The sequence below is a fragment of the Colletotrichum fioriniae genome, assembly GCF_027942845.1.
Source record: "Colletotrichum fioriniae strain IMI 355084 chromosome Unknown scaffold_2, whole genome shotgun sequence".
In the NCBI taxonomy this organism is placed as follows: Eukaryota; Fungi; Ascomycota; class Sordariomycetes; order Glomerellales; family Glomerellaceae; genus Colletotrichum; species Colletotrichum fioriniae.
Window position 1 is genome coordinate 852368 of NW_027076838.1, and position 20828 is coordinate 873195.

Sequence of the window (20828 nt, forward strand, 5' to 3'; positions counted from 1 at the left end):
TGCCTCGTTCAGGTCGCCACGAACCACGGCATTTGCTATACACGGATGTTTCACCGGGTAGCTGTTTACGGACACATTCGCGCGTGAGGATAGCTACATATAACGTGCCTCCTCCGGCACCATCCGCAACCAAAGCCCTTGCCGCAATTGTGTCGGTATGGTCATTGCCATGCTCGGGTGCCTTTGCCGAAACACACTCCTTCGCCTTGTAGAACTGCTTCCTTCCGGTTCCTTGTCTATGTCAGGATCGATCTTTGCTGAGTCGTCGGGATGGATGTGGAGGATGCTACTGGCACAAAGGAACGCAGCTATATTGGTTAGCATTCCCCGCGAAGGATGCCAATCCCGTCTCAAGTTCAAACCAACCCACTGGGCAGAGCGACAATGCTAGCGCAATACGACCGAAATCCTGTTCCTATCTTCGGGGTACATGAAAGAAAGCAGTCACGATGGTCGTCACTTGTGGTATCTCAGGACGCGCTGGAAGCATCCCCTGAAGTGTTCTGCTGTGTGCCTGGGTTCCGCCACCCCATGACGGCTAAATGAGGGGTTCGAACTGAACCGTCCAATACACAGCAGGAGTATTAGCAGTATCTTCTGCATAGTAATCATTAATTAGAATCTGGACTTGTGCGTTACCACCCCTGTAATGCCGCCTGTCACATTCATGGCACTTGTCGGCTCGACAAGCCTAGTCATGGCGCCCTTCTCATCGCTGGCCGCGCCCCCCGTTGACTCTTAACAGAAGACGAGAAAAGCTGGAAATGCCACACTTGAACTGTCCCCAAAACCCCTTGGTCCCTTGGACACGACCTCTCATCAGTGAAGCTAAGTGAAGAGGATACAGTGAAGGATCTTCCTCAGAGGGGCCACTTCTCCGCCAAACGGGCCTGCTGCGCGACAGCAAGGATCACGTTCCATCCCGAAGCTCTTTCCCTTTCGCAAAAATGCCGAGACTGTGTCTCTCGAACATGTTCTGGGTGTGTTACACATGGTACCGAGTCCCTGGGTAAGGCCCGTGGGATGTTTGGCCTCGTTTGTTAACCTTCAACATCAGGAGGTAAGAAGGCTTTGAATTTCAACAGACAGGGCTTTCGCAACACGACCTATCTGAAGTTGCCTTCTTGTGCACAATGGCTTCCAGTTGTTTCTCGTCATTATGGAAGTCAGCCAACGCTATATTTACACCAGCATCTGGAAACTACGTAGTACGCCTCCTTCTATCCGCACAACCCGGGCTTTTACAACCGCGGTTCTCCTTTGATACTATATATCCGCAGCACATATTCGCGAAGTAATTTCGGGTGTTAGCAGTGCCGGATGTACCTTTAGTGACACTGGATGTTTGTGTACTTTATGGAAATGCTTTGATGACCGCTCATCCAACGGCCGGAAAGGTAACTATGTCTCCGACTCTTAGCATCCTGCCTCGGGTCAGACACACTAGAAGTACGTTTAGTTATCGCTTAGCTACTTCTTCAACATGCTTTGCATATTTTATAAGAAGCAAGAGGAGGTATCTCATAAGGTATGCGGAAACAGAGCCTTCACCAGCTCATACATGGGTTCCTGCTCCAGTGAGGCCTGCCCGACCCCCCGCCAGCCCCTGAAAGATCTCCCCCGACTGAGTTCGACACTTGCCAAAGGACTAGCCAGGCACCTTCTTAGCTATACCATACCCTGAAACAGCTTCCCTACAACTAAGCTACGTACTTCGTCCACGCCCCGAAACAGCTCTACGACATCTCTTCGATGTTTTAACCCAAGTTCTCAGGATCCTGAAGCGGATTCTTCGGGTTCTTAGCAGCATACTCAGTTGCCCTACCAGAACCCCGGATCGTAAAGTTAGATTCTCACTCTAGAATCAGAGTACTATTAACCAAATAATCAGTAGAACTGAATCCCTACTCAGCAAGACAGGCAACAGTATCCTCAAGCGCAGCCATGGTCTTTCGTAGTGTGATTCTGCAGTAGAAAGAGTCCCAACTTCGACGTGGTAATTAGATACACCAAACCTCTGACGGGGCAAATGCAAAGGATTTAGGCTGCGTCAGCCAGGTAGCCACCGTCAGATGTACGTAGACGACTAGGTCTGATCTTAGAGTAAGCATCGATTTTCAGGGAAAGAGCATTTTCAATCCCTATACGCACCTGAGAAGTTCATCACAGCACTACTCCAACTAATAGCTACCCGTCAACCGCCTGCCTAGCTCGATCGCCCATGAGTTCCAGGCTCCAAGTGTCGGGGGGACGGCGCTGACGGTCACGCATGGTCTGTACGGAGCAGTGGGTAAATATCAACAAAATGGTCAAACTGGATGGAGGATGAGCTATGGAAGTTTAATTCCAGGCTATGAAACTCAGCTTCACCATGAAGACGGCCACCATCGAATCCACATGAGATGCTCGCGGCTTGTCGACACTTAGGCTTTAGCCTTTATCTTTACGACATAGTGCATCGTGGCACTATAAGTGACACTATAAAGGACTTCCAGAGTTGAGACAACTAAACGTGAGTGAGCGAGAGTCTGCTTGACGTCGTCAGGGTCCAAAGATCTCCTTCTTCCCCTGAAACGTACTCTAGCCCGGGATATTAATCACCTAGCCTCGGGCCGGGGGAAGCCTTACGAGCCCCCCACAAACGGCCTCCAGTACTTTCCAAAGGAACCCCCGATTCTGTCCGATATTCTCTAATGACCTCTGAATTTTGTGAACATCCCTGGCTCTTACAGAGAACTCAAGGCAGGGAGTGTCTCTTTCGCCTTTGAGATACAAATTTTCTTCTAGCTGCAGTATGAACCTCAAGCTCTCCCCCCCCTGCGATATCCTCAGAAAACCCATCATTAACCCAAATGGACGGCATCCACAGACAGTACACGTTCCTCGAGAAACACCACCGTCAAAAAGACCGTTGTAAAACTAAACAACCCAAAAAGGCGCCACACCGTTGGCGCTTACGGCCGTAGACTCCTGTCCGTGTGGGCGCGCAAAGTTTAAAGGTTGCGAGTGCGACGACGCCGTCGAACTCGAGAGGACGCTAAACTCTGGCCTGATGGCAGCATATTGGTCAGTGAACGAAAGGGAAAAAGAGTCTGCCCAAAACCCAAACTTGTGAGCCACTTAGCTCGACTAAAGGTACTCTTAGACTCTTCCCTGGTCCCAAGCTAACAACGGAAAATTATCTCGTTAGCTTGCCTAACGGGTATCTCCGTCAGATCGGGCAGGTTGTCATGGCGCGCGCGCGCGCTTGCAAGACTTCCCTTTCGCTGCCTTTTCCATAGTCGGCGATTCTTGCTCTCGCCTTCCCGAGTCTGTAGGTATGTGACCTCGGACCGGCGGCTGCTGACAACAAGTCAAAATCGTTCAGCAGGGCTTGTGCACATTGAAACCTGGTATCATATTCGATCATTAATAAGACAGTACATGCGTCAATCTCCCCAACTACCCCGGCAATGCCCCTTTTCCCAAACCTTGACCACCAAACCCCTATTTCTCAAAGCCCGGCCAATACACTCTGGATGCCAACGCTATTGGCATCGTCGCGACGCTGCACAAATGCCTTGAAGTCGGCCTTGGTAAGCTTCTTGCCCTGGCCAGAGGGGCCCGCCGCGAGCGTGCGAGACTTTTCCCTTAGGGCCTCGGGTCCGACAATGAAGAGGGAGCCAATATCAGTGAGAAGCTCGGCCGAGGTTTCGACATCCGGTGCGAGCGACCACTCCTTGAGAGTGGAAGAGTACTTGGACAGATCCTGCGCGACCATGAGTCCGCCCGTAGCATTGACCTGGAACTTTTTGAAGTGGTCAAAGAGCAGAGCCAGGACAGCGAGTGCGACCTCGGAGCTCCAGACCTCCAAGTTCTGGCCGTCCACAGCCTGGGCGGCGTGCTTGGAGACACGGGAGAGGAACTGGCTCATTTGTAAGCACGTGGGTGTCTGAAGCGAATCCAGATCTGCGTCGCGAGGACGGAAGTCAAACTTCTTCTGACTAGAGAGAGAGCGCGTGACCCAGTTGGTAACGACGTCGATGGAGCTGCGCATTACGGCGTTGGTCTTACGCTCAATGCCGTCAATGGCGGATTTTGTCTGCGTGGACATGCTGCGGCGGACTGTCGTGTTGGATTCGGCCAGTTTGATAAGCACAGTAGTAATGAAGCGTTCCATGATGCTAGTGATGGTCACCGCAGGACGGATCGAAGGGAGGTAGCTCAGGTCAGGTTCCGACTTGATATTTTCCTGAGAAGTCGCCTGGTCGAGGGCGGCGTCCAGAGCCGTCTCCACATAGACGCGACCCATTGTTGTGAGTAAAAGGTTTAGGAGAACGTTGACGTCCTTTGGTGTATCGGCGGGGGAACCGAGTTCGAGGGTTCTCCGGACGGATTCCGCGAGCCACTTCATCATTCTCTTGGCGTTTGCTATACTCAGGATACCGTCTTCTTCTGACACCTCAACGTCGTTCTTGTTGTCGTTATTGTCTTGTATTCCTGCGACACGAAGCATCATAGCCTTCTGAGTGGCTGTCAACTCAGAGGAGTCGAGGCGCTCGAGATATGCATCCTTGGCCGACGACAGCATCTGCGAACTCTGTTGTGCAAGTGAGGCCATGAAGCCGGTCGGTGCCTTCTTTCTCTTGGAGTGGTACGTTGTGAATTTGAAGAGCAATGAGTTGTACGTTTCCTCGAGACTCTTTCTCTCTCGGTCGATGTACGAGTTACCAACAAGGTAGGGAACGAAAAGTTCCTCCATCTGCTGGTCCAGTGTCTGGGAGATTTGAGGGGAAGCCGGTTCTGGATGTTCGGTAAGGCCGTGTGATTTGAGGTCTTCGATCAAAGAACTGATGTATGTCCTCGATGAGTGCAGCGATCTGAGGAACGCCAAGGAAGAGATTTCGTTGGCCTTGTCGAGCACCATCTCGAGCCTTTGTTGAACGGACTGCTGGAACACGCGCTGAATGAATTTGATCAAAACAGTCTCGTAAAAGGGGAAGGCGCGCTTGATGATGAAGGACTCCTCTTGCATGACGAGTTTGACCTCGTCGACAAGAGATTGCAGGCTGGCTTCGACGCCAGGTGGTTCAGAATCGGGATCTGCAATCTGTTCCCATGTGTCGCCGTCCAACATGACTTCATCCGAAATCAATTGGTCTCTGTCGATGAAGAACTGGTGCTGATTTACAAAGGTCGCAATGACGCTGGAGCCGCCGTTAAAGTCGTATAGGACCTTGGAGCACTCCATCATGTCGTCGAAGTTTTGGCGTCGGTAACTGCTGTTGAACTGCTTGAGGAGCTCCTGCTCCAAAGACTCGGAGAACTTCTCGAGTAGTTCTCTCGTGTTGTGCACGCGATTAGTTCCCGTGACGCCGTTCGTAACGCCGTTTCCTCGGAACCCGTTTGTACCATTCGTCTGACCCCAAGAGGTCGGGTCTAGCCGCTGACTGATGCGCATGAGCTGTCGGGAGATTACCGCGCATCGGACCTTGTTCTCTGCTCCTCCCTGCCTCTGGATCTCCTCTAATGACGTGAGCTGGCCCGTCTCACTAACCTCGATCCAGCATTGAATGAGGAAGTTGGCATCCTGGGCTCGCCTCCGTTTTCTGTCCAGCTCTTCCAGCTTCTCTCCAATCTGCACAGCAATATTACCGCCTGCTTCTTGTCTCGCACTTCTGTCGCCGTTCGTGGCGGATTGGTTCAATGATAGATCGAGTGCTTCGAAGGAGGCCATGGACTGGTCGAGCTTTCGACCGAGGGTATCGAGTGTTTGATCATGCTGGGCTTCGGCCCTTCGTACGTTGGACTGGAGTTCCGATTCCTTCTCCTGGAGTTCTTCGGACAACGATCCAAGCTGCGACAGCGCATCTGTAGAGAGGGGTTAGTCAGGAAGGCGCGAGACGAAGAAGGGAACGAAGCTGCCATACTCTCAAAGGTGCGAATGAGTGGCTTGGGGTCAAAGGCGGGTTGCGATGGACCTGATCGGCGGTTCGCAGGTACAGCATTCTCGGCAAGAGTGTCAACGAATTCGCGGACCACGAAGTCCTGGTTCGAGAAGTCCTCGAGGGTGAAGCTGGGCCCTTGAGGGAACAGGGACTTGGCCCCAGAGGGGGCCCGTTCCATGTCGGCGGTCGGGCAGGAAGCGAGGTTACTTTTGCAGATTCAATTGAATGGCAATCTGCTACATGGCTCTGGAGTATGGCTATCGTGTAATCGGATTGTCGTCTGCAGCTTGTCGCCCAATGTGTGGTATCGTGGTCGAGGTTGTGTGTTTCGGGAGCACGGGTATCCGCGTTGCTGCTCCCAGCGAGTGACGAACTGTCTGTCCCTTGCTTGAGCTTGGACCACTACAAGTCACTGCCCCGCCTTTGTTGGTCTGTGTGTACTTGATCTCGATTGTATCACGTGATGAGACACACCACTAGCAACGGTGATCATCAAGGGTCCGTTCTGTAGATATTCAAATGAGCAATTCAATGAGACTGTCCAGGCTAGTTCCTCCCACCGGGCTATTAGGCACATCTATGGACGGATCCCGAGGCAGAGAAAACATGCCTAGTATGAACATCAATTTTCGATATCATGGGAAGCCTATGCCTCCTTTAACACAGGACCTCAATCAATGGCAAGCTGGTAAACATCTAAGTTGCCTGCTTCGGCTATCGTGACTCTGGTCGGAGACTTTGATGTGCTCTTCCAGGGTCTTACAGTAGCTTAAAATCCTCAAAAGAGACACTGCTCACCAAGTGTTGTCAAATAATCGCCGTCTCAAGATGCCTTGGTGCGAGACCCTTTGATAGCTTGAAATACTCATCGTCGCTGGTCAACACTCTGTCGTCCTCAAGAGGCTCAGAGGCAACTATCAAAATACAGATGCGATGTTCCTGCGCGCAACGTTGCGCTCTAGTTGCCTGCCAAGAAAGCAACGGGCAGACATAGGCAGCAGGTGGGGCCCTGTCTAATAGTTCGCCTTTAGTCTCATCGCATAGACGTATAAGTCTTCCACGACGTCTTCACATCCTTAACTTCGACAGCATCACCTTCTTTCTTCCTCATTTCACATACACAATCTGAGCCTCACTCTCCAGCCGCCATGGCCATGAAACACAAACCAGCCGAGAGGACAGACCGCCTGAGTCTCCTGCCAGCAGAGCTCCTCAGAGACATCATCGAGTATGTAGACGTCGCTTCCCACCTAAACTTTGCCTGCACCTGCAAGAAGATCGCCAAGTGTTCAGCCGGCGTTCTTCGCCATCACAGAGAAATCCATAATCAGTACGGCGTCATCTCAGACCTCCAGCCGGCAACTATACCCACATTATTGCGCAATGTTCTCATGCACAAGGACCCGTGGATCACATGGCACATACGTTCACTAGAAATATGGGGTAGCCGAAGATTTTGGGAAGACTGGCGGCCGTTCAACCTCGTCTTGCTTTGGCCGCGAGAACGTTTTGACGAACATGCGCAGCCGTTGGAGTGGCCGTTGGAAGACAAGGAGCGGGGGGAGTACATGCGGCTTTTTAAAGATATATTTCATCCGGATTTCGACGATACGTGTTTGGCCGAACAACAACTCGACGAGGGTAACGATGGCATCCTCAAAATCTTACTTATGGCTCTATGCCCTCACCTGAGTAGTGTGAAATACATCCTGTGCGACGAGGGCACCAGGTGAGCTTGAACCTTGGATCTGCATATAGCTATATTCTAACGCACCTGGCCTAGAGATGATAGCCTGAAATGGCTCACTTCGCTCATCGAAAGGAGTCAACTTATCGGATCCTGGGCACCAGGGCTACGCGCTCTTCGTGAGGTCTCCATCGGAGTGCGCTCCGGAACTTGGCTAGACTGCGATTATGGAATCTATCATCGCCCCGATCTCCTAGCAAATGTGCTCATGCTCCCCAGCATCGATACCGTCTACTTCCACGGCCTCTACGATTGGGATGGCGATCGTATCAATGACTTGGTCCGCGGCCTGTCACGCGGCTGCTCAAGCGTACAGCACCTATTCATCGATGGGGCAGGGTTTTTGAGTGCAGGGTTCTGCTCAGCCCTTCTCAACGCCCCTCGCTCCCTCAAAACCCTCTGCCTCCGCGGCAACGTTAGACGTGATCAGGACTTCTGGGACGAAATTGACAGATTCCTGCTCAGTGCCCGCAACGCCCAGGCTGAATCTCTTGAAAGCTTCATGCTGTACGGAGCGTGGGGGATGCAAACTGCTCGCAAATCCGGCTGTGAGCTGTATCACCTCCATTTGCTCGAACTCAACACATTTCCACACCTCCGGCACGTCTGGCTCGACAACGCCGACCTTCTCAAGCAGGCGGACAGCTACGACATGTACACGATACCACAGCTATGGCAAACTCCCGCTGAAGCAGCGCTCGAGTGGATTATCTCCCGCCTCCCTGCGGCGATGGAGGTTCTCTTCCTGGGTAACTCGGCGGAGCAAAGTGACCCAGAAAAGACAGAGAATCTCCTCATCGGCCTTCTCAAGTCGGACAGGTTCCCAAAGTTCAAGGCACTTTTCATCGAGGACGACGTGGTCCGACGAGACCGGTGCGACCGGGCGCGTTGCTCCAAGCATAAGCCGCCCAACAACCTTTGCTTCCAGCGCCTCATAGCCGTTGGTGAGAAGCGCGGGGTCGACGTGAATTGTACGGCTAGCGGGCCCAAGAAGAGGATTCACGACGACAAGGATATCGGGTTTCCTGCTGGCCCGCAATACGCGGCCGGGCTGAAGTCTTTGCCCCTAGACCCCTCAATCGATGGTTCCGGCGCGCGAGAGTTCAATGTGTTTGATGGTCAGTGGCAGCTCAAGGGGTGCGGTAACTGTGGCGAGTGCGAGAAGTGTTTCCAAGCGTACTCTGAAGAGAGTTGGAAGACGAGAGGGAAAGGGATCGAGACATGAATGAAAGACTGAACTACATGCTCAAATATGTTGTCTCTCAATCATCTATCCTTGGGTGTGTAATCATGGTCTTCGTTCTTTCACTTCATCTTTCCTAAGTCACGCCGTCTCACGACGTAGTAGGTATATAGAGCCGCCCCCGGTTGCTGAATTGAGTGTGTTGCATTGCGCCAATGCCATCCATGGGCTGTTCGATGAACTTCTACAGAGATGATTAGTTCTCATCGTATCTCAACATAGCCCTTACACACGTCAATACGCTCTACATTTTGCCCCTGGCCACTTAGCTTAGCCGTCTTTTGTATATTCCATTAAGAAAAGGGCTCTGGAGCGTTCAGAAAGGGTGTCCGTCTGAGTTTGGTTGTATATGGCACTAGCTTCTTCCTGAGCATTATGAAAATGACCTAATGGTTCCAAGGTACTGTCTCCGCGGATCCCACATCTATCTGGCCCCAAGTTAACGCCAAAGGTATCATTGCCTGCTCAATTAATTTTTCTCAACTTACCATACCATATACTTACCATACCATATTTGTATCCTTTAGTATAGTCACAGAATCTCGCTTCTCTCGTGCCTTTGTTCCCAAAGGCTTACGCGTTGAACATGGATACATATGCTTACCTACTTCGGGTTCTTCCCTACACACATAGACTTCCTCGAACAAAAAGATGTCACACTACAAGAACTCCTGGGAGACTTGCCAAGACCAAAATCACAGTAAACGTAGCTTGTGCGGACTGGAGTACGGCGCCTATGTTGGACCGAAAAGTACCATCACCTCATCCGAAGCTTCCTGTAAGCGACATACAGTATTCGCTACCTAAGGTAGGTAAAACACGTGAACGAGGGTTCGTATGGCTAACATCCAGTACCTATCCCTAATTATGCGTTCCTACCAACTTCGCCGTACTCATCGCCACGTCAGCGCCCCCCTCCCTGGCCAAGGTGACAGCAAACTTTGGTACTAATGATGTTAGGATTCATCTTGGAAACCCAGAGGCATCATTTATCCCCAGTCATACAACATCTTGCTGAAAGGGAACCGCTGGCTCATTGACATTATATGAGAAGCAACAAACGTTTTTGCGGTTCAGGTTTGTCGACTTATATTAGATTTTGAAGAGAAAATGTCAATCATGTCTCCATGATAGAAGGTAAGGATTATTTCCCCTCGCAAACGGAGACCTATAGGCTCCTTCGTGGACTGTGCAATAGAAAGACCGTATAGATGCTGCTGTTGTCCAACGTTAACTTTGCTACGTGGTCAGTAGCTCTGGAACAGTCACGGACTATCTGCAGAGGTAGACGCGTTTGGAGGGAACCTTGGTTGAGCTTTAGGGTAACATCGGTATAAGTCAGAATGCAAAAAGGTGGCATGTGCCTTTACGATGGCAGCGGCCGTCAGTCTCGCAGCCATAGAGTTGGCACAAGGTACAGTGCAGAAGAGTAGCCCTCGCCCACCCTGAGAGGTAAGCCTATGAGACTCCGGCAGCCCTTCAATAATTCATCTACGGATAGTTGCAAAAATCATGAGGCGGATTACGCTTGGGTCAAGGCTTGTCACGCCAAGCTTAAGCCTCTCTAGGTTTCGCAACCCCGTGGGCCGTTTGCAATGCTAAGTCGCGGAACGTAAACCTGGCCAACCTCGCCAAGCTTGATACCCACCTGGATAGGAACTCTAACGATGGCTTCCCGTGTGGTTTGAGCCGCAAGCGTGCTAGAGTCCCCGGGGTTTGACTGACGCGGCTAGCTATCAATCGCCATCAGCCGAGTCGGATATGTCTCCAGACTGTATAAGACAGGTTTCGGTGCCGAAAAGCTTCAACGGAGGGGCAGCATCCCCACCGGAGGAGGCACGGCCTTGACCGGACGGACCTCTTGACCGCAGTAGACAATTGCGCAAGTTTCCCTCAACGACATGCCAATGCAACGTACTTGGACCACTCCCCAACAGTGACTCAGCCGAGACGACGGAAAGAAAAATCTGTCGAGGTCCATTGTAAACATGGCGAAAGCCAGACCGTGCGGATCGGCTCAGCCCTGCGAAGACGACGCAACCGGAGTCGTCAGCGCGGCCGGTGGTTAAGGTAGCATTCTGCCTCTTTCTCACAAAACCCGAGCTCCGACGGCGGGGACGATGTTGGCCGAGTCGCGCCGGAGTGTGGGGATGGCACTGCAATGTTGATCCAAGATTGGAATGGTTCCAGGTTCCACGGCCAGCACCACAACGCGGTCCCTGAAAAAACAGGAGCCCCCCCTTTTGAGTGTGAAAAATGAAAAGGGTCACCCCTTGTTCCCATCCACTTTTGCGGAGTGAGGTGAGGATCCAGAAATGCGGCGCCGCATTGGAAGATTTGGAGATGAAGTGATCGGGTGTCAAGTCGGATTTGGGGGCTCATACCCGGAGCCTCATCAAATGCGGCCAACACGCCACATCGCGTTGTGGTACTTTTTTGAGGCACGACTCGTTGACTTGTCTAGTATGAGCACCAGGCGTCAGCTGCCGGCAAGATTCGTTCTAAAAACGTAGGTAAGACGAGATGAAGGGCAACAGAGTTGACCGCCGCCGCGGGAAGCAATAGGGAGCGAAAATGGACGCAAAATATCCGTACTGTATAGGACGAAAGGGGTGGCTCGGAAGTCACAAGAATGCTGGGATCGGCACTAGATCAAGTCGCGAAGATGTATTTTCTAGATCGACATGAATGGAAAGGCGTGGACCGGCAGACTAGGCTTGTAGACGGTGAGAGGTGCGTTGTTCTGTCTCGGCCTCTCGGAAGGGCTTAGCTAGCCGTCAGCTGGTGAGAGCACGTTGCCAAATGGCGAGATCTGAACGGGCTGGTCGTCCTCTTCTCTTTGCTTCCCTTTGTGCCTTTCTCGACTTCCAAGAAGGGTGTAAAGGTGGCTGTGCTGGGTCCGGCTGTGAGAGACGAGGCGGGCAAGCGCGGCGGGCAGGTGGGAGGATGAGCCGAAAGCGGGTTGATGTACCGCGACCTCGGGCTGGAGTGGACCGCTGGAATGCAATGGGTGTGGACTGTGGATGAGATGATGCGTGGGACGGGGCGCAACTGGGGAAGGGAGGCGCCGCGAAGCTATTTTTACCCAAAGCTTCTTGTGATTGTTTCTTAGGGTGGTCGTTGGTTGTTGTTTTTTGAATGTGGGTGGGACGAAGCCTTCTTTGTGCACTTTGTACGTGTATCCGTAGGGTGCTAGAGTTCGCCTTCCCTTCCAGAGCCGTCCTGCTGGGAAGGCCAAAACCTTGTGTCCGGATCGAGTAGGTAGACTTGTGGGAGTTGCACTGTCGCACACGAGGTCTGACGGGACGCCGCGTATACGGTTCTTCTCTTTGTCGGGCCACCCGCTGGCCTCGACGGCTTTCGTGTTCGATGGCTTGGGCAAGGGGGTCGGTGATGAGTGAAAGCCGTCCGGCAAATTGACCGGGCCCGGCCTGTTCGGTCCACGCTGCTATCTTGGTTATGATTATTACTCCATACTGTAGTTGCTGTCAGTCAAGAATGGTTGGTTAGGTAGATGGACCAACGGCAAAGTTGCGCCGAACGCTAGCGAATGGCGAACGAGAAAAAACGATGCAGGATGATCCGTGAGAAAAGGAAGGGAGGGAGGGTGCAAAGTGCACGTTGCTGCAGGAACTGAGCTGCAAACAGATGCGATGATCGAGAGGGCGTAATCACAATGTTGAGAGATGAGATCCAGGTCAGCTGGATCAGACGGAAGAGCAAGATCGGCACCACGCCATCCAATGGTTGAGTGTCAAAGCACGTAAAGGGTATTGTATATGCAGCATGATACATCGAGAAGAAAAGCCTCGAATCTCAAGTGAGAAACCGGATGATGAAAGACGCTGAACAACCTGCCTTCAGCCAGGCGCGATGTGTTGTTGAATTCCCATCACGTCACCAGGAGTGCAGCTGCCGATATTGGATGATGGTGAAAAGGTATCTTAGGCGTCGGGTGGCGAACATGTTCCTTCCTGGAATCTCAGTGCTGGGAAAGGAAGGATGAGGGAAGCGGGACGAAAGCCAATTGTACGTACCGTTGATGAGACGGAAGGAACCATCAAAAGGTCAGACGTGGCAGGACCCGGGCTGACCTCTGCCTTCCCGCTCAAAATGTACGTCAGGCTTAGAAGAGAAGGCGCCAGATGCAAAGTGGCAGTTTCCAACTTCCAACCTCCAAGTCGACTCATACAGCTGCTTTTCAGTTTCCAAATCACCAATTCAATTATCCTCAGACATGGATGAAAGAACCATGTTCAATTTGACCTCAGCTGGGAAGAAACAACCCCGCGGCACGCCTTACCGCCAGCTTGCCTAGACTGCCCTGCCAACCAGCTGTCTGACGTCCCTCAATCAAATAGATAGGCATTAGCTCGCTGTGGTGAGATCTGGAGTACATGATGTTCCAGAGGGAGAAGAAATATCTGTCTGACCCTCAGCCTGGCATTCTCGGCTTTACAGCACCTTGCCCTCCAAACAAGCAAAGCACGAGCTCGGTTGGATTGTTTCTTGATCTTGCCCTCCCCCTGAATCTCTCGAACATGGCAGACGGTTAATGGTGATCCAGGTATCCGTAGGCTTACAGACGCCAATGAGCCATTTGCTTGGGTCCAATAAGCCAATAGAGCCGCTGTCCGGGGGTCATCCAAGCCCAGTGGCATTAGCATTGGGATTGAGGGGAAAGTTTCAAGTACATGCCCCGTCACCAGCAGCAACTAAGAATAAGCAAAGTTGTGGAAGAAAGGCTAGGAACACCAAGAACATGAACAACCACCATTTACCGTTCTACCTATTCTCGAAGGTTTTGCTTCACATTTACATTGAAGCATGAGTATAGCGAAACAAAAGCCAGCACAACAGACACACAAAGCACGAGAAAATAGACTTCGTTTCGTACGCCGCAAAGCACGCGTCCATTCGGCAGTCCGGGCATTTCATTGCAACGGTACGCGACGCCTGGGAAAGGGCACTGACAGGACCCCGTGTTTCCGGTTTCTCGGGGTCGGGTCCAATCGCAGGTCTGGCTGCAACCCCGAGCTGGGCCAGCGTAGCACCGGACCTCGACCTCTTGACTTTGGAGAGTCTGGAATCTGCAGGAAGGAAAGAACCCCCCCCGAAGAGTGTGCATCACTGGACGTACGACACACACAGCCATTGACACTATGCCTACACAGTATGTACAAAGACACGCAACGCTCATGTGGCCCGACCCGGTTTCGGTATCGCCTCAACTTATACTACTGGATCCCGTACGGATACGTAGGTGCGAATTCAATGCAGCACAGTCCAGTTGTCCCATACGAACTGCCCAATTTCACCCATCAGGTGGTACAGATTCAGTTGCACCCACACTCTCACCTGAAGAAAGGGAGAGATTCCGATTCTCGCACACAGTCACAAGAGAGCTCCTCCGTATACGAAGTGGAAAGGCATGGGCTTTCTCTGCCAAAGAAATGGAACCGGGCAAGATGAGTGATGATGCGCGGGGGGCGAACAAAAATAATAATAAAAAAATCAAAGGGCCCATCGCAATTGCATGGCGCTACCTCCACGACTACCGTCGATGCCGGCGCCCAGCTCGCAGTTCCGGGAGTTGAGGGACCACCCCGGGCTAGGCCATGCTGGGCTAATGCAAGAACGAGCCTGCCCTGGGCTTTGCAGGCTTGCAGCTTGGTGAATTGAGATGAGATGAGCCTGAGCTGAGCCGAGCTGGAGGAAGTGAGGGACATGGGGCTTGATGAGATGGAGCAGACGTTTCCCCTTCATTCAGAGAGTCTTAAAAAGATCCTGAGACTCGAGAGTCCTGACTCCTCGGTCTGTCGTGAAATCTCATCTTGAAGCAAGCCCAGCCTCAAACGGCGACACGTCCTCTTTGCCCGCCGGCCCCAGATCTGTCGATCCAAATTGCGATTACTGTTACATGGCTTCGCTGCCGTTGACCCGTCGTCACTTGAGCTTGCGGCCCCTTTACAGTACCTTACCGTCCGAGGTAGGTACTTTACGATGTACTTCTTGGAGACCACCCGACCTCATGTGAGTGGTGCCTTTTTCTTTTGGTGTGCATTCTTCCCATCCGTCCAAGTCTGCTGTCTCCACCCCGCAACTAAAAACGTCATCCCTCAGTCGGATGAGTGACCATCTCCCTGCCTTACACACCAAGAACGCCATGCAAAGGCTGGTCTTGGGGGCCCTCAATACGTGTACTGTCAAATGGAAGGAGGGACCCAGATTCGAGGAGAGAGGGTACCTTAGGAGGGATTAAGGTACAGAAGTACATGAAAGAGATACGTACCGTTTTAGAGGAGGGATGAACGGAGGATGCAGTGTGAGGTGAGCCAAGTGGGGCATGCCGCATGCACAGTGCTCCAAAGGGACGAAGAACCGCCAACGCTGCTGTTGCGGATTTACCGCGTTGGACCCATCGTAAAAATCGGAAGTGACAGACAACCAACCTGGAAGAGACTCTGAATGAATGGAAGCAGCAGCAGAGGAAGAGAGAGAACGAGAAAGAAGCCCTGATCGGTAGGTAGGGTAAGGTACCTTGCGCAGTACGGAGTACCTATGTCATCCACATCCGTCGCCCATCAATGATTCGGCTCCCCCAGAAAAAGAGAAGGAGAGAGAAGAAAGAGAGACATGAGGAGAGGTACTTTCCACCTTCCCTTGCTCCGTACCTAGGCACGAATAAAGTAAGGTACCTCAGAAGTCAGAACGCCTTACGTACCCTGTCCCTACCAGCACCGTTTTCTCTCCTACCTTAGCTTTGGCCTTGCGCTCTTGTTCTGTTTTCCTCACCTCACCAACTTACGTACTCTGCACTTTCAACCGACTCTGCTAAACACGTAACGGCCCCGTTTGCCATCCACCGCCAGCACCAACGGCCGAGGAAAAAGCGCAGCACTTGCACAGCACAACGCGCCATCCCGAGCAAAGCCTCACACGGGCAGACATATCCGTACAGACAGACAACTGGATCTAACCTGACCTGACCAGACCAGCACCAGCACCAGCACCAGGTAAACCTCCACTCTCTCGACACCCCTCCCCTCGTCAACCTGAGCCCGTCGTCCCCTCTTCTCGCCCTCATCCTCGTTCTGAAGCCTCTCTTCCTGGTCCCGTCCTGTCTTGCAATACCTACCTACCTTGCCGACCTTAACTCGCTCGCTCTGTGTATCCGCACTATCCCAGAAACTTTCTTTCCAGGGATCCGGTGTCTTGTGTCTTACCTCTTACACTAGACCCGAGCAATGTTCATGGTCTAGGTAGCTCGTACATGGATGGGCTTGTGCACGCCATTCCATTCCATATTCCCACTCTTCTCTCTTCGTCTCTCACAAGGAACTAGGTCTCAGTCCCGCAGTCGCCGTCTTGGCTTGTCCTCCCGCCCTTTGTTTGTATTCATAATAGCCGCCTCCGCCCGCCGTTCCCTCCTGCTACCTGGAAGTCTGCTTTGCTATCTCTGGTCTGGACTGAACTGTTTGTTTCCATTCCTGCTGCTTGCGCAAAGAAACGGGAGAGAAAAAAAAAAGACTAGCTGGTTGTTGGTTGCGAGATCGCTCCTTCAGCTCCTACCTTACTGTACTACCACCACACGTTTCTCCTACTTGCGCCGCAGCGAGGTGACATTCACGCCAGATCCAGACAAGGACTAGACTTAGCAAGACTGAAAGACGGCTCGGCTGCTGATTATGCCCAGCATGACGTCGAGTAAGTTGTCGGTCTCTCGCGCCTCTCTTAAGTCTTCTTTAAGCCATTTCTCCTTCTCTTCTTCACAAGTCAACCTCACCAACCCCGTCTCGCCCAAATCACGCCGCGAAAGGCATCACAGCGTATCCGAGCCTGTACACGACCAAGCGACCCACGGAGACGCCGCCGTCGTCAACGCCAACGGTTACACGTCCTCCCGCCCGCAGCGTCCCGCATCCCCGAAACGATCACAGACCGATACTACCGTCAACTCGCCAACGACAGCTGCGAAAATCAATGCCGGAACTCTGAACGTGACGCTTGAAGAGAAGGAGAAGCCCTCCGAGCCAGTGCTCGCTCCCACTCGACCTCCCAACAACAGAAAGTCCCGATCTTGGGGCAACCGTCTGTCTGCTCTGTTTCCCTCGCTCATTATCCAACCCACAGATCAGCCTCAGACTCAATCACCGTCTGCCCAGCCTCAGCTGCAGCAACAACACCAAGTACCGATTCACCGCAAGCCGCTGCCCGACGACACTCCCCCCGCCTCGTCTCCTTCCGACAGCGCGCCTTCCTACCACACGGCTGAGCATCCCACCGTGAGACCTGTGACGAGCTCCGGCCTGGGTCTCGGAATTGCTCCTGCGGCATCTGAATCCCTCGACCCACCTCCTCCGGCTGCTCCCTCTGATGCACCGCCTCCTATTCCTAGGAAAGTCGCCCCCGCACCTCTAGACTCTTCAATAATATCATCCCCCGCTGCCGATCAGCCTCTGGTCTCTCCTCCTCAACCTCCAACACCTACAACACAAAATATGATGGCTGCACCGTTGCCGCCTTCTGAGGCGCCTCCCCCAATTCCCGCCAAGCTGCGCAAGGAGAAGAACTTGCCTACGCCTCCTGCAGTATCACACACCAACGATGCTCCCTCGCCCAGAGCTGTCTCCCACCCGGAGGCGACCTCACCTGCGAAACTCAAGAAAGAGAATGCCGCCGAGCCTAGAAAGCGAAGCAGCTCCTTCCTCGAGAACCGAAAATCCGCGTTCCCCATGCTGGGCGTTCGCGCACCTTCACCAGATGCACGGGGTAGAAGCACCTCTGCACACCCACCAGGAGCCAGAACCGACACCGGAAGCTCACACCACACCGGGTCGAACGAGAGCCACAGCCCGACCCGCGATGAGAGACGTGGACGCTTGCGCAGATCTTGGCTGCCAGGTGGCGGAAGATCAAGGTCCAACTCACACGACGTTTCCGCGGCTGTGAAGAACTCACAGGCATGGGTCTTGTCGCCTGACACGCCTGGCGAGTACAATACTTCATTCTTGCTGAATGCTGAAAAGGTAAGCTTCCTGCCATGTGTCGCATCAAATCTGACGGAGAGACTAATTCACTTGCAGGTCCCGGAGTTGTGGAATGAAAACGGCAATGTCTACGTTTACCTTCAACCTAGAAGCAGCAATGCCGGACCTTCGTTCAAGGTTCCAAGCTTCTCCATCATCAACTCAGTCATTTTCAACGAGCTCATTCAAGCTGAAATGTCTTCGCCATCGGGACGGAGCCGGGGAAGGAGTTTCGGGGGTAGTCTGTCCGTCGACGATGCGCTTGTCCGGGCGACCATTTCTGGGTCCGGCTCGCCTCCTGCAGAGGACCCAGACAGCCCTGGCGAAGGCGAATTGAAGTTGTATCTGCCGGCAACGCCCCCACAATACACGCAGCCTGGAAACGGCCTCGCCGCGCCGGGACCCCAGCTCCGTGCCGAAGTTGACCGTGCAATCGCAATTCGCAACCTCTTTGCGTTCTTGACCGGCCAGCCTTTGGTGGCCACCAAGGCGCACCCCACCACCTTTACTGCCTTCCTGCAGATCTCCAAGTTACTAAAGGAGTATGGCTTCACCAACGCAGATGGGCAATCTTTTGGCGAGGCTGTTGACCTCAGCTTCGGTTTCTTCATGGAACAATTGTCGCTTGCAGACGTTCGTCATAGCCGCGAGAAGACGCTCGAGTCATTGATTCTAGGTGAGAGCATGAAATCAATGGACTTGTACAACGAGGCTTTTGCGCACGCAGTCGGCAAGTACACTGCCATTCTCGACTTGAACTCTCCTCTGTTCGAGCAGGTTTCGCTGTATACCAGACAACGACTGGAGCGCGCACATCTGGACCTCGTCAACCGCCAACACAACGTCAACATTAGACTGGAGCGATTCGAGTTTCCATCATTGTTCGCAGGTATCGCCAGCTCTACGTCGGACCCTGGGCTCAAGGCTGTCCGTTTCAAGGTATGGGAGAAGTACTTCAACAAGATGAAGCAGTTCGTCATGGGCTACTACAAGACCAACTTTGGTGCCTGGCCACCAAAGGCTAGCAGCAAGAAGAACCCATTCTCTGAGAGCGGTCTCAACCGTTTGGTGTTGAAGGCGCTCTACTCTGACATGACCGCGCTTTACGATCTTTTGGTTGATCGCGAAAACATCACCACCAGAGTGATGGATGGAAATACCGATGAAGATTCTGCCAAGTCAACGGATCCCCTCTCAATTGTTAACCTGCGCAAGATGCTCACTGAATTCGACAACTCTACGCCTCCTGTACTGCCGCCGATTCCATTCGACGTTCCCAAGTTGCCTACGATGACGTCCATTCTCGCTACTTACGACAACCTGTCAGCCAAGGAGCAGGCCAAGTTTGACAGAAAGATCAAGGAGCACGAGTTGACGCTGGTCATTCAGAAGGCGTACAACTGGGACGCCAACAGCGTTAACATTCCCTTCCTCATGGAGTTCAAGGATTTTGAGCAGCATGAGGCAAAGGGAAAGAACGCGGCAGATCTCGCTGATCAGCGCATCGGCTACTGGCTCTTCCTCTACGTCGTCATTCAGTCGCTGCCTATGCTTGTGGTCGACGCGCCTAACCTCAAGTTCAACGAGGGCGTTGAGTACTTCCTCTGTGAGCCGCCCATGGGTAACCTCCCTTGGGTCGAGGATGCTCGCCAGGTTCGCAAGATGTGGTACGAAGTCTCTGGCGGCAATGGCTATGTCGAGCTCTCGGCCGACAGTGTGCTGTTCAGTGTGGAGGCTGTCTACCACCGCAGCCACTGCTGGCTCGCGGCCAAGGAATGGGAAGGGCTGTCCGGCGCGGAGGCCCCACCCCCACAAGACGCTGGCATGTCTCCTTTAGAACCGCCCCGGCCAGTTTTCCCTGGTCCGGATGGGATTGTCGGCAGCCCCCCGGCCCTCGGCACAAGTGGCACCCCGCCCACACCTGGGTCTCCACAGTCCCATCTCCGGCCGCGTAATGCTTCGCCAGGCGGACGTCAGCTTGGCAGCCGCAACGCCGCGCACCGTTCCAGCATGATTTTCGGCCTCGAGCCCGTTCCGTTTGATGAGGGCCTGCCTGGCGACCGCAACTCACGCGTCGGCAGCGCACGAAGCAGCTCGGCCGGCTCCCGTCCTCTGAGCATGGTTATGCCGCGCTCACCCTCTGCCACAAACCTGCGCAACATGTCTGTTGACCACACCCACGATCCCGCCACGTCTACCATGACCTTTGACGACATTCTCGGGGGCGGAGGCGAGGATAAGAAGACGACCAAGAAGAAGAAGGGCAAGTTCTTCTAAGCGACTCACTACTTGCCATGAGGTCTTTCATGTCCGCTATATGGGATGAGAGACCTGTATTTATACCCTCATAATATTGTGTGCGTATGCGTTTGGTTGGGCAATATTTTCTTGGCCTTCACGCACGGTCAATACCTGCATTTCCACCAAGCTACTGCGGGTGCTTGTTGATTTGAATCTGCATAAAAGAAAAGGAGAACACAGCGGCATTTACGATTACGTCCATTTAAGGGAGACTTGGTTGGTTGACTGCCTCAAGAGGCTTTCAGCATCAGAAAAAAAAGCAGTTTTGTGTAGTTTGCGTTGGTTGCTTCATGGACATGACACCCCCCCCCCCCTTAAAAAAAAAAGAGCATCTTTTATATTTGGAGATTAGCGGCCTCAACAGGATGATGGCTAAGCCCCTTTTTTCCATAGATCGATAATGATATCTGCCTTGGTGAATAGAGGCGTGGAGGAGGTTTATGAATAAAAAGTCTTTCTGGCCAAGTCACGTCCTGAAAGCCTATGGTGAAGTGTTACCCAATGAAATCGATAGGACCTTACGGCCGTGATGTACACCACGCGAGCGAGGCAGACAGGCAGGCTGATCGAGACCCGGAACG

At 52.9% G+C, this 20828-nt stretch overlaps 3 protein-coding genes across 3 annotated transcripts; 2 read left to right on the top strand and 1 right to left on the bottom strand.

The window, feature by feature from the left end:
* Positions 1-3493: 3493 nt before the first annotated feature.
* SEC10 (Exocyst complex component 5) lies at positions 3494-6105 on the bottom strand (the record flags this gene model as incomplete). Its single annotated transcript, XM_053187905.2, has 2 exons — positions 3494-5850; positions 5910-6105. The coding sequence occupies 2 exons, from the start codon at positions 6103-6105 to the stop codon at positions 3494-3496; spliced, it is 2553 nt and encodes an 850-aa protein (XP_053055409.1).
* A 970-nt stretch (positions 6106-7075) lies between these two features.
* Positions 7076-8899, top strand: N0V96_002061 (uncharacterized protein; the record flags this gene model as incomplete). The annotated part of the gene is made up of 2 exons (XM_053187904.1): positions 7076-7656; positions 7711-8899. The coding sequence occupies 2 exons, from the start codon at positions 7076-7078 to the stop codon at positions 8897-8899; spliced, it is 1770 nt and encodes a 589-aa protein (XP_053055408.1).
* A 7715-nt stretch (positions 8900-16614) lies between these two features.
* On the top strand, positions 16615-20223 carry N0V96_002062 (uncharacterized protein; the record flags this gene model as incomplete). The annotated part of the gene is made up of 1 exon (XM_065756423.1): positions 16615-20223. One exon carries the CDS (start codon positions 16615-16617, stop codon positions 20221-20223), a length of 3609 nt encoding a protein of 1202 aa, XP_065614792.1.
* Between the last annotated feature and the right edge of the window lie 605 nt (positions 20224-20828).